Here is a 13,295-nt window from a genome sequence, read left to right on the forward strand (position 1 = left end):
TGTGGTGCTGGGGGATTGAACCGTGGTCGCTGTGCTTTGCTAAGCTTGTTCTAAGTAGGTGCTTTAGACCACGGAGCCATCTCACCAGCCCTCAATTTCTTTTTCTTTAAAAGGAGTGAATTGTGTACAGGGAGGTTAAATGCTTTATAGACAAGAAAAAAACTGCGCTAGAACCAACTTATTCATCATCATTCTCTTCTTCGTCCTCCTTATCTTCTTCATCTTCTTCCTCCCCTTCATCCTCCTCCTCCTCCTCTTCTTTCTTTTTCTTGCTTTTTTCAGCCTTGCCGACTCCCTTTTTTGCTGCATCAGGTTTTCCTTTAGCCCAGTAGGCAACAATGTCCTTTTCATACTTCTCCTTAGGCTTAGCAGCCTTCTTCTCGTATGGCAGCTTGTCATCGGCTGCAGTATTTATTTATTTATTTTATTTTTTTTGCAAAACTGAGGATTGAACTCAGGCCCTTGCGCTTGCCAGTGAAGCACTTATTCCACTGAGCCATCTCTCCGGCCCCTCTACTGCAGTATTATTCCACATTTCTCCAAGTTTCTTTACAACATCACCAATGGAGAGGCCAGGATGTTTTCCTTTGATTTTTGGGCGATACTCAGAACAGAACGAGAAAACTGAAGGAGGCCTCTTTGGGCACATTGGGATCCTTGAACTTTTTTTGTTTCTCCTTCGGGAAGAATGTAAGTTTTCATTTCTCTTTCATAACAAGCCTTGTCTGCTTTTGCCATATCTTCAAATTTTCCTTTTTCTTTAGCAGTCTTGGTCTTCCACCTCTCTGAGCACTTCTTAGAAAACTCTGAGAAATTAACGGAAGCATCTGGGTGCTTCTTCTTGTGTTCCTCTCGGCAAGTTTGCACAAAGAATGCATATGATGACATCTTGCCTCTCAGCTGCTTAGGATCTCCTTTGCCCATGTTTACTTGTTTTCCTCAGTGAGGTAGAGTCACCCATTGCCTGTCCGGCTCTCACTTGCCCCGGCACTGTCTCTATCAGAACTTTTATTTTGAGAGACAGAAGAAGACGAATGAGTTGTGCAGCCCTCTTCACAGAGGGTGTTTTATAGAGCAAAATTATGAGGTGGGTACAACATGGGCTAAAACTGTAATCAATAAGATTGTAAGAATAAGAGCTGGCCTGATAGCTTAGTGAACTAAAGTGCCTGTTTAGGGTTCAGTCCCGAGTGTGCTGTGCTGGCCCCACCCCCAGGATGCACTGAGACTGCGAATGAGTCTGTGCATGCTGGTGTGAACCTGTAATCCCAGCATTTGGGAAACTGAAAACAGAATTACTACAAGTCCAATCTACATAGTTAGACCCTGTAGACCCTGTCCTAAATACAGGAAAAAAAAAAAAAAGATTATAAGAATAGCTGCTTAGGTAACATGGATCCAGTGGGGAAGCAGGTCACATAACAAGTGCACATAGAAAGAACAAAGAACTCTTCGGCAAGAGGATGGGTCCAGGGATCTTGGTCACCCACTGAGGCAGTTGATGTCTATCTAGATTTTATTGAGCCAAGTCTTACCACTTATCCTTTGGGGAAGCACATAGGCCTAGTCATTCCATCTTTATCTTGAGGGCTAGCCTCCAACTGATGTACCTTGGCTGTAGTTGAGATGTTTGTCCATCTTTTATATTGATTCCCTCAAGGGCCTAGTCCTGTCTGACTGCCTGTAATATTTCTGCCTAACCCAGCTGTCTAGAACAGAAACAGTAAATTCGTTTTCAGCTAGCTAGACTCTGCTCCATTAATTCCCTAGGAAAGGATTCCTGTAAGCTGAGAAAGGGGAATGAGAAAGAAAACCTGGGGGTACCACAGTGGACAGTGGCTACCTTTCTTGTTTCTGTTAAAAGATAACCCATCCCTAAAAACTCCAAACAGGGGCTGGAGAGATGGCTCAGTGGTCTAAAGCACCTACTTGGAACAAGCTTGGCAAAGTACAGGGACCACGGTTCGATCCCCCAGCACCACATGCCAGCCAGCTGCGCCCCCTGGTGGGCTGAGCTGGCCACACACACACACACACACACTAAATAAATGTTAAAAAAAAAAAATTAAAAAAAAAAAAAAACTCCAAACAATGGGCAAGGTGGTGCACACCTATAATCCTAGTACCCAGGAGGCAGAGATAGGCGGATCACTGTGACTTTGAGGCCAGCCTGAGCTACATAGAGAGAACTTTCTCAAAGGGGGGGGGGGCTTGAAATAATTATTTTCTCAAAGAAAGAGACCATATATACTTTCTTGGGATGCTAAGCAGTAAAGGCAGGAGGATTACCATGAGTTTGAGGCCAGCCTGGGCTCTGTAGTAAGTTCAAGGCCAGACTAGACTACAGAGTGAGATGCTGTCTCAAAAAGTAAATAAAAATAAAGTAATTAAAAATATCAACTCTGGGCTGGTGAGATGGCTCAGTGGTCTAAAGCGCCTACTTACAACAAGCTTAGCAAAGCACAGGGAACGCGGTTTAATCCTCCAGCACCACATGCCAGCCAGCCCCGCCCCCTGGTGGGCTGAGCTGGACACACACACACACAAATAAAAAATTTAAAAAATAAAAAATAAAAATATCAACTCTGTACTGATCCTGAAAAACAAAAAGGAGCCCAGGTGTGGTGGTGCACATTTGTAATCCTCACACTCGGGAGGCTGAGGCAGAGGGATTGCTGTAAGTTCAAGGATACTCTGAACTACAAAGCAAGACCCTGTCTCAAAAAGAGGAAGAGGAAGAGGAAGAAGGAAAAGAAAAAGAAAGGAAAAAAATAAAGTTTCTGTCACAATTCTACTGAATGGGCCCAAGGCTGTGAAGGCATATAGGTAAGGATAGGTAGGGCGTGTGACCAGTTCCTTTTTTTCTTTCTTTTTTTTTTTTTTTTTTTTTTTTTAGTTAAATTTACAGGTACATTTTAGATATACATAAAGATCACATCCATCATATGGAATGTGTACCTGTACATGATATACCTTGATTCTTTTTCTTCTTCTTATTCTACTACCCTCTCTTCAACCCTTTATGCCCTCATTATCTGACCCATTTCTTCCAGTGTTGCCCATTTTGTTTTACTCAGAACTGCCACGGGTTAGAACCAAATTCCTGGCTCTTTTTACATAGCCTCTTACTGTCTCCCATCTGCCAGCATCGCCTCTTTCTTACCTCCTTTTTCTTTCTCCTCCACCTGTTATTTTGGCAACCAGGAATGGTGGCTGTTACTACCTGTGTTATTTTGCTATTTGATAAAGTGGTATGGTGAAAGCAGAAGTTTGAGCCTTCACCTGAGGTCATTTTTTACAAGTACTGAATCCTTATTTAGATCTGGTCTGCTGTAGAGGAGCTATTATGAAAGGAGGGTGACTGGAAGAACTGAAGTTATGCGTCTCTCCTGTCAGAAGACAGTTCATACCTTTCAGTGCCACAGTGTGCTGCCTCCCTTACTTTGAGGACACTGTGTTACCTTGCATTTTTGCAGCTCTTTAGTTTTGGTGTTTGTTTTTTTTCAGTACTGGGGATTGAACCTAGAGCATCACACGTGCTAGGCAAGGACTTCACCACTGAGCTACATTTCTAGGTCTGCTCTTTCTTCAGCTTTTGCATGGACAGTAGATAGGGAAGCCCTTCAGTCTTTCTGTGCCTATGTACACTGGTGACCTCTGCAAAAGCTGGATGGATCTTGGAGGGGGGCCAGAGATCTTCTACTCTGAATCTGCTTACATGAACCCACATCTCAGAGTCCACAAATCTGAGAGAGAACAGTGAAGAGAAATCTTGTAGCTCAGTGAGTGTTTCACAGGCGCCTTGTATTGCCTAGCTGAACAGTCAGAAAGTAGGTTAGAACTGGTGGGGGTGGTAGAGGGGCAGCAGGCAACGGGAAGAAGTAGACCAGTTACATAAATGCAGGGAGATAACACCAGGCCTGAAACTGTAGTCCTTTGGAGGCTCAGTGTCCATTTCCTACAGAGACACAATTGGAGTCACAGTCTGGAGGTAAGTGTGGGAGCCAGTAAAGGATTTTTTAGAGGATGCTACTAAAGGCAGGCAGGGAGCAGAGAGCTGAAGGTGCCTTGGGGGTGGGATTGAGGAACGTTCGAGATTTCCCACAGAAGCAGGGTACAAAATAGGAGTTTGTGTGTATCAGTACTATCAAGAGCCACTTCTGAGACATCCGGGATTCTTTTTTTAATTTTTTTATTTAGGATTCTGAATCTGTGCCTACTTGGTTATGCAGCAGGGTTTAGGAGTCTGAATGAAAAAAGGACACTTTCAGAAAAGTAGTGGTTCTTCTGGGAGAGTAATGGAGAGTTAATTAGTTCCTATGACTCCTTCCTCCCCATTCTGCAGCCACTGATTTCTACTCAGATTACCAAGGTTTAAGAGTAACTTTGGGGAGGAAAGTAAAGAAACATCAAGTCCATATCCCTGATGCCTCAGAAGCCCTAGGGCTTCTAGGACACATCAGGTCCTAAGTGTAATCGTTGTGTGGTTGGGGCTGGACTCTCTTAATTCCTGTGGTTCAAAGTCAGAGCTGTCACTGGGTGAACTAAAGCCACAGGTGGAAGGCACTGGGTGTGACTATTTTGAGAGAGAGGCCCTCTCTGCCTCCCTCCCCAAGGCTGCAGAGCTCCCAATGGGTAAAAGTTTTAGAGTTTATATCCTTTTCTAGCAACCATTCTTCCTACAAAAGTGGTTGCTTTCACTCTGAAACAGGCTGTTTCTACAGGTTCAGATCCAGGTTAGCATATGGAATGTGTTTAATTTGTAGGCTGGAATCTCTTTAATTTTACAGATAGAAACCTGGGCAGGTGGGTTGTTGCTAGATGGCAGAGTACTTGCTTAGCATGCATGTGGCCCTTTGAGTCAATCCCCAGCACTGCAAAAATATAAATAAATAGTTTTCCCTGGCATTGGGAGCAGCACTTTCAGTTCTGACTCAAGGGAAGCACTTGAGGATCTAGCTCGAAATACTCAGAGCAGAGCCAGGAATGGTAGCACAGGTCTGTAATCCCAGCACTCTGGAAGTTGAGGCAGGAGGATCCTTGTGAGTGCAAGGCCAGCCTGAATTGCATAGTAAGATCTTGTCTCAAAAAAGAGAGGGAGAGATTGTTTTTAAAAAAAAAGAAAGAAGGAAAACAGCATTTGCACCTTGTTTCATTCCTCTCTCCTTTCCCAAAGAGGGTCTTACATTCGTCTTTCCCTGTCTCTGCAGGCCTCATCGTTTTGTCTTGACTGTCTCTATCTTCCTTCTCTGCTGGCTGGTCCTCCGGTGTATGGACTTGTACATGATGAACTGTGAACTTCTAGCCACTTGTAGTGCCCTTGGGTACTTGGAAGGAGACACTTACCACAAGGAACCAGATTGTTTAGGTGAGTACTTTTTGAAGAATCCGGTAAAAACCTTGGTGGAATTGAAGCAGTCAGATTTCTCAGACCCTAGGATAGAAAGCATGTGAGCGCGAGTGAAGCATCTTCCATGATTTCATGTATATATTTTGTTCTTTCTCTGAAGAGAGTGTGAAGGATTTGATCCGCTACTTGAGGCACGAGGATGAGACTCGGGATGTGCGGCAGCAGCTGGGGGCAGCCCAGATCCTGCAGAGTGACCTTCTGCCCATCCTTACCCAGCACCGGCAGGACAAGCCTCTCTTTGATGCTGTCATCAGGTTCATTCCCCAGCTGTTTTATTTTACCACACGCTGGCATTTGTGTTTGTGCTGGTAGGTTTGGTGTTTGTACCTGATGAGGAAACCTACCAGCTTCTCCTTCCTTCATTGTTTCCCCCAGACTGATGGTGAATCTGACCCAACCAGCCTTGCTGTGTTTTGGCAATGTACCTAAGGAACCCAGCATGCGGCACCACTTTCTACAGGTGCTCACTTACCTGCAGGCCTACAAGGAGGTAAGGTCTTTCTCTTGAGGCCCTGGAGCAGAGTTTGTGGCAGTGAGGAGAAATTAATAGATGCTACGTAAGAGCCATTTCCTGTTTCACAGGCCTTCGCCAGTGAGAAGACTTTTGGGGTCCTCAGTGAAACCTTGTATGAGCTGCTGCAGCTGGTGAGTCTCAACCCATAGGATCCTGTGGTGCAGGTAATGCTATGCACCTGTCCTGACCTGAGGCAGAGGTGCTGAGTCCAAAGATGCAGTCCAGGCCTAGAGATATGGTGCTCCAGGCTATAGTCTCGGGGCCTCAGGAATACTTGGACTCATCCTTTTAATTATGATTCTCTTCTGCCCCTCAGCCTTCCAGCCTGAGTAGGTGCTGCCTATCTTCCATTAGGACTCTCTCCCTCTGATTCTGCTCTTTCTGACCAGGGCTGGGAAGAACGGCAGGAGGAAGACAACCTGCTGATTGAGCGGATCCTGCTGCTGGTCAGAAACATTCTCCATGTTCCAGCCGACCTGGACCAGGAGAAGGTATGGTCTGGAGTCATCTGAGTTCTTCTGTTGAGTAAGGTTAAATTGTCCCTTTTCTTTTTCTCTCTCTTTCCCTCCCTCCCTCCCTCCCTTCCTTTCCCTTCCTCTCCCTCCCTCCCTCTCATTCTTTTTTCTTTTTAGGTTAGGAGCAGGATGGCTTTGAACTGAACTTCCTATGTAGCCCAGGCTGGCCTGCAACTTGCATTGGTCCTCCTTCCTCAGCCTCTCCAGTGCTGGGGTATAGTCATGTGCCACTGTGCCCTGATGAACTGTCCTTGTTAGGCTTTGCTGTCTTGTGACCAGTCTGGGGCAAGAGCCTTCACTGAGGGGTGAGCAGAGAGCTTCAAAGCAGGGCTGTGGGACTAAGTATGCTCCTTTTCTCCCCTCACTGCTCTTGCTCAGAGCATCGATGATGACGCCAGTGTCCACGACCAGCTTCTCTGGGCAGTTCACCTCAGTGGCCTGGATGACCTACTCCTCTTCCTGGCCAGCTCTCCTAATGAGCAGCAGTGGAGCCTACATGTGCTAGAAATTATCTCTCTTATGTTTCGTGACCAGGTGAGACCCCATCCTTCTGTCCATGTACTTTTCTTGGTCTTATAACAGTTTCTGGCTTACCGGCAGGAGGCAGGTGACAAGTAGAGAGTCCTTGCGTTCAGTATAGGGTCCCTTCAAAGTCTTATTTTGTTCACTTTCTATCCCCAGTAGGAGGAATGACTGTCCTTCTGACTCTCCCCTCCTTATTCCAAATCTAGACCCCTGAGCAGCTGGCAAGAGTAGGGCAGGGGCGCTTAGCTCAGGAGCGGAATGCGGATGTGGCAGAACTGGAGCTGCTGCGCCAGCGAGAAATGGCAGAGAAGAAGGCGCGAGCCCTCCAGCGAGGCAACAGGTGTGTGGCAGGGCATGTGCTGCCTGTGCCCTTCCCGCAGCAGGGAGCGCACTTGGGGCAAATCTACGACAGTGGAGATTGGGTAACATTTTAGATCTTGAGCTCTTTCAGAGTTCCTGGGGGATAGAATGGGTTAAAGCTTCCAGCTCCTTGAGGAAGCACTTGTGGACTTTTTTCCTCTGCAGGCATTCTCAATTTGGGGGCTCCTACATTGTCCAGGGGTTGAAATCCATAGGGGAAAGGGATCTCATCTTTCACAAAGGCCTTCACAATGTGAGTATTTGCATATCTGGGATAGAAACACTGGAACTACAGTGCCTGAGAAGGATCATTACCTTCCCTGGGATCAAAGTATCTCTTGTTTTATTTATCTGTTTGTTTGTTTATTTATGAGACAGAGTCTTGCTATGTAGTGTAAGCTGGCCTTGAACTCACAGGGATCCTAATGCCTCAGCCTCCCAAGTGCTAGGATTCCAAGTATGCACCACCCTGCCCTGTAGCATGTTTGTCCTTGGGTTTAGAAGGTTGGTAATGGCAGTAACAAGAAGCAGTGCTAGCACTGTCTCCATTCATGTCTTTACTTAGTACCTGAGGCAGAGAACTGAGAATTCCTTCTGAGAAAATTATAATGCCGGGTTGTGGCAGGAGCCACAGGAGGGTGAATGGTAGTCAGGACCAATTCTAATCCCCCAACCTGCACTCTCAGCTCCAAAACTACAGTTCAGATCTTGGCAAGCAGCCCCGCAGGGTGCCCAAGCGCCGCCAGGCTGCCCAGGAGCTGTGCACACAGCGCCGCTCAGCCCTCAATGTGAGGCTTTTCCTCAGAGATTTCTGCTCTGAGTTCCTGGAGAACTGTTACAACCGGCTCATGGGTGCAGTGAAGGTGAGAACTGGGGAAGACGTGGAGGCAGTTGGGGATGGCATAGAGAGGTGACCAGAGAAGGGGCAGGCCATTGGTTGGGAAAAAGAGCAACCTGAAGCCTGGAGTGTGAGCAAGGAAGCAATAGGACCCCGGGAGAGACGGTGAGGAGGCTAAGGAGAGGGTGGGCAATTAGGGGAAAGAGTGCCAGAGAAGTTACCTCAGAGGAGAGGGAGGGGATATGGAGAGACCTAAGGACAGCAAGAGAAAATTAAGAGTTTTGGGTCCTACAGAGTTAGTATAGTGATCTCTAGACTACTCCCCATCATCACAGAAGGGAGGACAGGCAGAAGTTTGGAGCTCTCAGGTCATGGTAGTCTCTGTTTTGTTTTTGGACATTAGGATCATCTGCTTCGTGAGAAAGCTCAGCAACATGATGAGACCTACTATATGTGGGCCTTGGCTTTCTTCATGGCTTTCAATCGAGCTGCCTCCTTCCGGCCGGCCTTGGTTTCTGAGACGCTCAGTGTCCGCTCCTTCCACTTCATTGAGAAGAACCTCACCAACTACTATGAGATGATGCTGACAGATCGCAAGGAAGCCAGATCCTGGGCATGCCGGTGAGGAGGATATGCAGTGGGTGTCCTGGCCAGGCTGGGAGTCCAGATGCCTGCATTTTGGGTGGTACTTAATTCAAGATTGAAGCAGGCTGGGAACTAAGGATTGGCAGGGTCATTTGTGTCTGGTGGCACTTTTTGAGGAGTGCTGTTTCCATGAGCCAGTGCCCTAAACTATCCCCCATTTCACTTCTGGCTTTAATTCATAGGATGCACCTAGCTCTGAAGGCCTATCAGGAGCTACTGGCTACAGTGAACGAGATGGACCTGTCCCCAGATGAGGCTGTGCGGGAGAGCAGCCGCATCATCAAAAGTGAGGCCTGGCTCAGTCCTGACCCAGCCTTCCCACCTCTACTAGAGTCTGGTTCTTCTTGTCCCCAGTTTCAGTCAGTTCCCCTTTTCGCACAAGTTTTTCAGACAACTCTTTCCATTCCTTTTTTTTTCCTCTTCTTAGACAACATTTTCTATATGATGGAGTACCGAGAACTCTTCTTGACACTCTTCCGGAAGTTTGACGAGAGATGCCAGCCTCGCTCTTTCCTCCGTGACCTGGTGGAAACAACCCACCTCTTCCTCAAGATGCTGGAGCGATTCTGTCGGAGCCGTGGGAACCTGATGGTCCAGGTACTGTGCAGTCCCAGGATGTTGAAAGTGCTGTTGGGTGAAGGGCAGAAGGCTCTCTCCTCCCATACCCTGAAGTTTAAGCTGATCTGTTAGAACTACTCTGCACTAAGAGGGCAAGTGGCTTGTGTTGTCATTGGTATGAGTATGCCATTTTCCTTCTCCCATTAGGTTCACCCCTGATTTACCATAAATATCTTCACTCATTCAGGAAACATTTATTGAATACCTACTATCTGCTAAGCACATAAATTTTTTTTAATTAATTTATTTATTTGTGTGTGTGTGTGTGTGTGTGTGTGTGTGTGTGTGTGGCCAGCTCAGCCCGCCAGGGGGCGGGGCTGGCTGGCATGTGGTGCTGTGCTTTGCTAAGCTTGTTCTAAGTAGGTGCTTTAGACCACTAAGCCATCTCTGCTTTAGACCACTAAGCCGTGGTCCCTGTGCTTTGCTAAGCTTGTTCTAAGTAGGTGCTTTAGACCACTAAGCCATCTCACCAGCCTAAGCACATAAATTTTTAAAGATTCTTTTTTTTTAATCTTTATGAGATGGTTTCACTATGGAGTTCAGGCTGGTATTGAACTCACTCTGTAGCCCAAGCTGGCCTCAAACTCCCAGCAGTCCTCCTGCCTCAGCCTTCTGAGTTCTGGGTTTACAGGTGTGCACCACCACCACACTCACCAAGAGATTCATGATTTTAAAGTTTAGTAACTGGTCAGCTTCCTGTTGCTGTGACAAAAATGCCTGAGAAAAACAGAGAAGAAAATTTTATTTTGGCCTACAGTTTCAAAGGTTCCAGTCCATGGTTGCTTGGCTGTATTGTTTCTGTGCCTGTGATGAGGCATATGACAGAAGGGCACAGGTGGGCCACAGCTGCTTACCTCAGGGTGACCAGGATTGGGGAGCATGCAGGAAGAAAATATACCTCTCCAGGGCACACTGCTCGAGACTTAAATCCTCTGACCAGGCCCACCCCCTGCAGGTTCTACCACCTCTCAATTCTCTATTCAGTCATGAACCCATCAATGGATTAGTCCATTGATGAGATCAGAGCCCTTATGATCCAGTCACTTCCCCAAAATCCTACCTCTGAGCATTGCTGCACTAGGAGCAAAGTCTCCAATGCAAGAGCCTTTGGGGAATGTTCCAGATCTACAGTGTAACAGTAACTGTGCTCTGATGTTTCCTTGTTATACTTAAGAAATACTGTGATGAGATGAGTAGAGCCTTTGTTGGAAGAGAGGAGGAGGAGATCCAGTGCTGTACTGGTTTCTATTAGAATAAGCTCCAAATGCTTGTCTCAGTCTCTCTAGACCCTCAAACATGAATTATAACACATACCTTAGCACCTTCACCAGACCTTGTCTCAAAAGTTAAAGGGCAAAAAAAAAAAAAAAAAGTTAAAGGGCTTGGGATGTGGTTCATATGAAGGCCCTGGATTCAATGCCCATTAGTACCCTTGAGTCTGAAATAGAATAGTAAAATCCTACAACAAAAAGAAAATTCCACTGGGGTTCAATCCCTGGCACCACATGCCGTGCCAGCCCAGCCCCCAGAGCACACTGACACAGTGACTGAGCCTGGGCGTGGCAGTGCAAGCCTGTAATCCCAGCGCTTGGGAGGCTGAAAACAGAGGGATCACTACAAGTCCAATCTGTGTAGTGAGATCCTGTAGACCCTGTACTAAATACATTTAAAAAAAAAGAAAAAAGAAAAAAAATTCCAAGAAATTTCTATGCTGGAGACTGAGGGACTCTACTTTGTTGGGTTTTTTGCTTTTGGGGTTTTTTTTGGTACCAGGGATTGAACTCAGGACCTTGAGCTTGCCAGGCAGGCCTTTATTCTACTGAGCTACCTCCCAGTGTTGTAACTCAAAAATCAGATGACAATGAGGCAAGTCCAAAAGTTAAAGAAGCACTTTATTTTAGCTGGTACCCAGCGGCAGACACCCCCGCAAGATGCTGAGGTGCGCGCCCAGGAGGGGAGAGACAAGGGTTTTTAAGGCTGAAAACCGCAAAGGGGAGGTCTTATGATTTGAGTGCAAGGGAATGCAGCACAGGAGTCAGCGTCCACTTTCGGGAAAATAGATTACATACAATTTTTAGGAACAAATAATTACACTTTATGGTTCGGTGTTGATCACAGGACATATTGTGTGGAGTATTCTGGGGTAAAAATAGTTCAGATCTCAACCTCTGACACACTGTGGTTTAGAACAAAGGAATGGTTTGAACATTAACAAACTGTGTTCAGAGGTCGGATGAATGGCTGGAGCCATCAAGATGGAGTTTAAGTTGTCAGCTTATACCAAACAATCCTCATTAATAAAGTTACAGTGGACATGTACAGAAATGTATAATACAATGCCCATTCTGGTTACAAAATGGAGTGGGTATTTAAGCCAATAAACCATAAAAGCTGACCTCAAGGATTTATCTTGGAGCTACAGTTGAAAAATTACCTGTTTCTAATGAACAATAACAAGTGCAGTGGTGGGTACAGTTTGTAGTTGGGAACGAGGGCGAGATCAGGGCATTGGGCCGAAACTAGATTCAGGTGCGCACAAAAGGGCAGCGTGAGAAAGGCCCAACTGCAGGTTCTCAAGTAGAGAATGGGCACAGTGGGAAGTTACAGCATTTAGAATGGCGCATACAGAACAAGATGGCGGCGCATATGTCAGGTTGTAACAGTTAATAAAGTCACAGTGGAAGCACACAGAGTTACAAAATTGGAATCAATTGCACAGGCTATAACACCCAGCCCCAGGGACTCTACTTTGTAAAAACACATTTTCTCCCCAGAACCTTCCTGTAATTTTAATTGCTACAATGTCTGGCCAGGTGTAGTGCTGGATACCTGTAATCCTAGCACTCACCTGTAATCCTAGCACTCGGGAAGTTGAGGCAGGAAAACTACCGTGAGTTTGAGACAAGTGAGAGCTACCTAAGAGTTCAAAGCCAGTTTGAACTGCACAGGGAGACCTTGTCTCAAAAAGAAAAGTAAAATAAAATAAAACTATCTGAACTGGACTTGGGAGACAGCAATGCCAGTGATAACTGGTTTTTTTGTTTTGTTTTGTTTTGTTTTGTTTTTGCAGGGCCAGGGATTGAACTCAGGCCCTTGCACTTGCCAGGGAAGCTCTTATTCCACTGAGCCACCTCCCCGGCCCCCCCTACCAGTGATACTTTGTTAAAAAGTATTTTTATACTCCTGACTCTGTGGAATTAATAATAACAATAAGTGTTATCATTTATTCAGTTTTCTAGGTATCAGTACAGTGTAAATTTTTTCATACAGTCCCTACAGCAGTGTTAAGACATCTACATAAAGTAGGTAAGCAGCTTGCCCAAGACCTTGTTAATAAATGGGTCATCTCAATGGTTCCTCTGTTCATGAACTTCATTCTTTTCAGGATTCTGGTTGTGAATCAGATTTCCCCCTAAGGTCAACATTAAACATAGTCAGTGAATTAGAGTCTTGTCTAGTTTGGTTTGTGACCAGTATTGTGGAATAGATGAAGTTTGTGAACTGAAATACTGCTGTTCTCAAGTCCGGATCCCTGGACTTCAAGGCTCATGCTCTTCATTGGATGTGTCTGACCATGAGTTTCTCCGCAGTGTGAAACTCAAGGGCTCCTCCTATAGCCATCCTATTTGACTTTGGAGCATCCACGCAAATGATTGGTTGGCAGCTCTGACTTGGAGGAGGAGCCCCAGGGGATGGACTTACTTTTTGCTTTTGTTTTGTTTTCCTTTGTTGCCAGGAAGGAATAGGATCTCACTGTGTAGCTCAGGCTGGCCTAGAGCTCACAGCAGTCCTCTTGCCTCAGCCTCCCAACTACTGGGATTACAGGAATGCAGCACCATGCCCTGCTCTTGCTCTTCAAGAGAAGATTTT

General features: G+C 46.0%; 1 protein-coding gene across 4 annotated transcripts in view; it reads left to right on the plus strand.

The window, feature by feature from the left end:
- The window catches only part of Timeless (timeless circadian regulator), a 36,411-nt gene that overhangs the window by 13,255 nt on the left and 9,861 nt on the right, over window positions 1-13,295 (plus strand). For 3 of the 4 annotated variants that reach the window (XM_023707374.1, XM_023707376.1, XM_023707375.1), the window contains exons 2-13: window positions 5,211-5,368; window positions 5,511-5,664; window positions 5,786-5,900; window positions 5,993-6,055; window positions 6,314-6,415; window positions 6,818-6,973; window positions 7,171-7,304; window positions 7,490-7,577; window positions 8,011-8,187; window positions 8,566-8,783; window positions 8,990-9,093; window positions 9,235-9,404. In XM_023707374.1, coding sequence (XP_023563142.1) covers window positions 5,272-5,368; window positions 5,511-5,664; window positions 5,786-5,900; window positions 5,993-6,055; window positions 6,314-6,415; window positions 6,818-6,973; window positions 7,171-7,304; window positions 7,490-7,577; window positions 8,011-8,187; window positions 8,566-8,783; window positions 8,990-9,093; window positions 9,235-9,404 — 1,578 coding nt within the window. In that variant the 5' untranslated portion in view covers window positions 5,211-5,271. The remainder of the gene's footprint in view (window positions 1-5,210; window positions 5,369-5,510; window positions 5,665-5,785; window positions 5,901-5,992; window positions 6,056-6,313; window positions 6,416-6,817; window positions 6,974-7,170; window positions 7,305-7,489; window positions 7,578-8,010; window positions 8,188-8,565; window positions 8,784-8,989; window positions 9,094-9,234; window positions 9,405-13,295) is intronic. The other variant, XM_023707377.1, reaches the window with a different exon arrangement.

Source organism: Octodon degus, unplaced genomic scaffold (assembly GCF_000260255.1).
Source record: "Octodon degus isolate 3935 unplaced genomic scaffold, OctDeg1.0 scaffold00287, whole genome shotgun sequence".
In the NCBI taxonomy this organism is placed as follows: Eukaryota; Metazoa; Chordata; class Mammalia; order Rodentia; family Octodontidae; genus Octodon; species Octodon degus.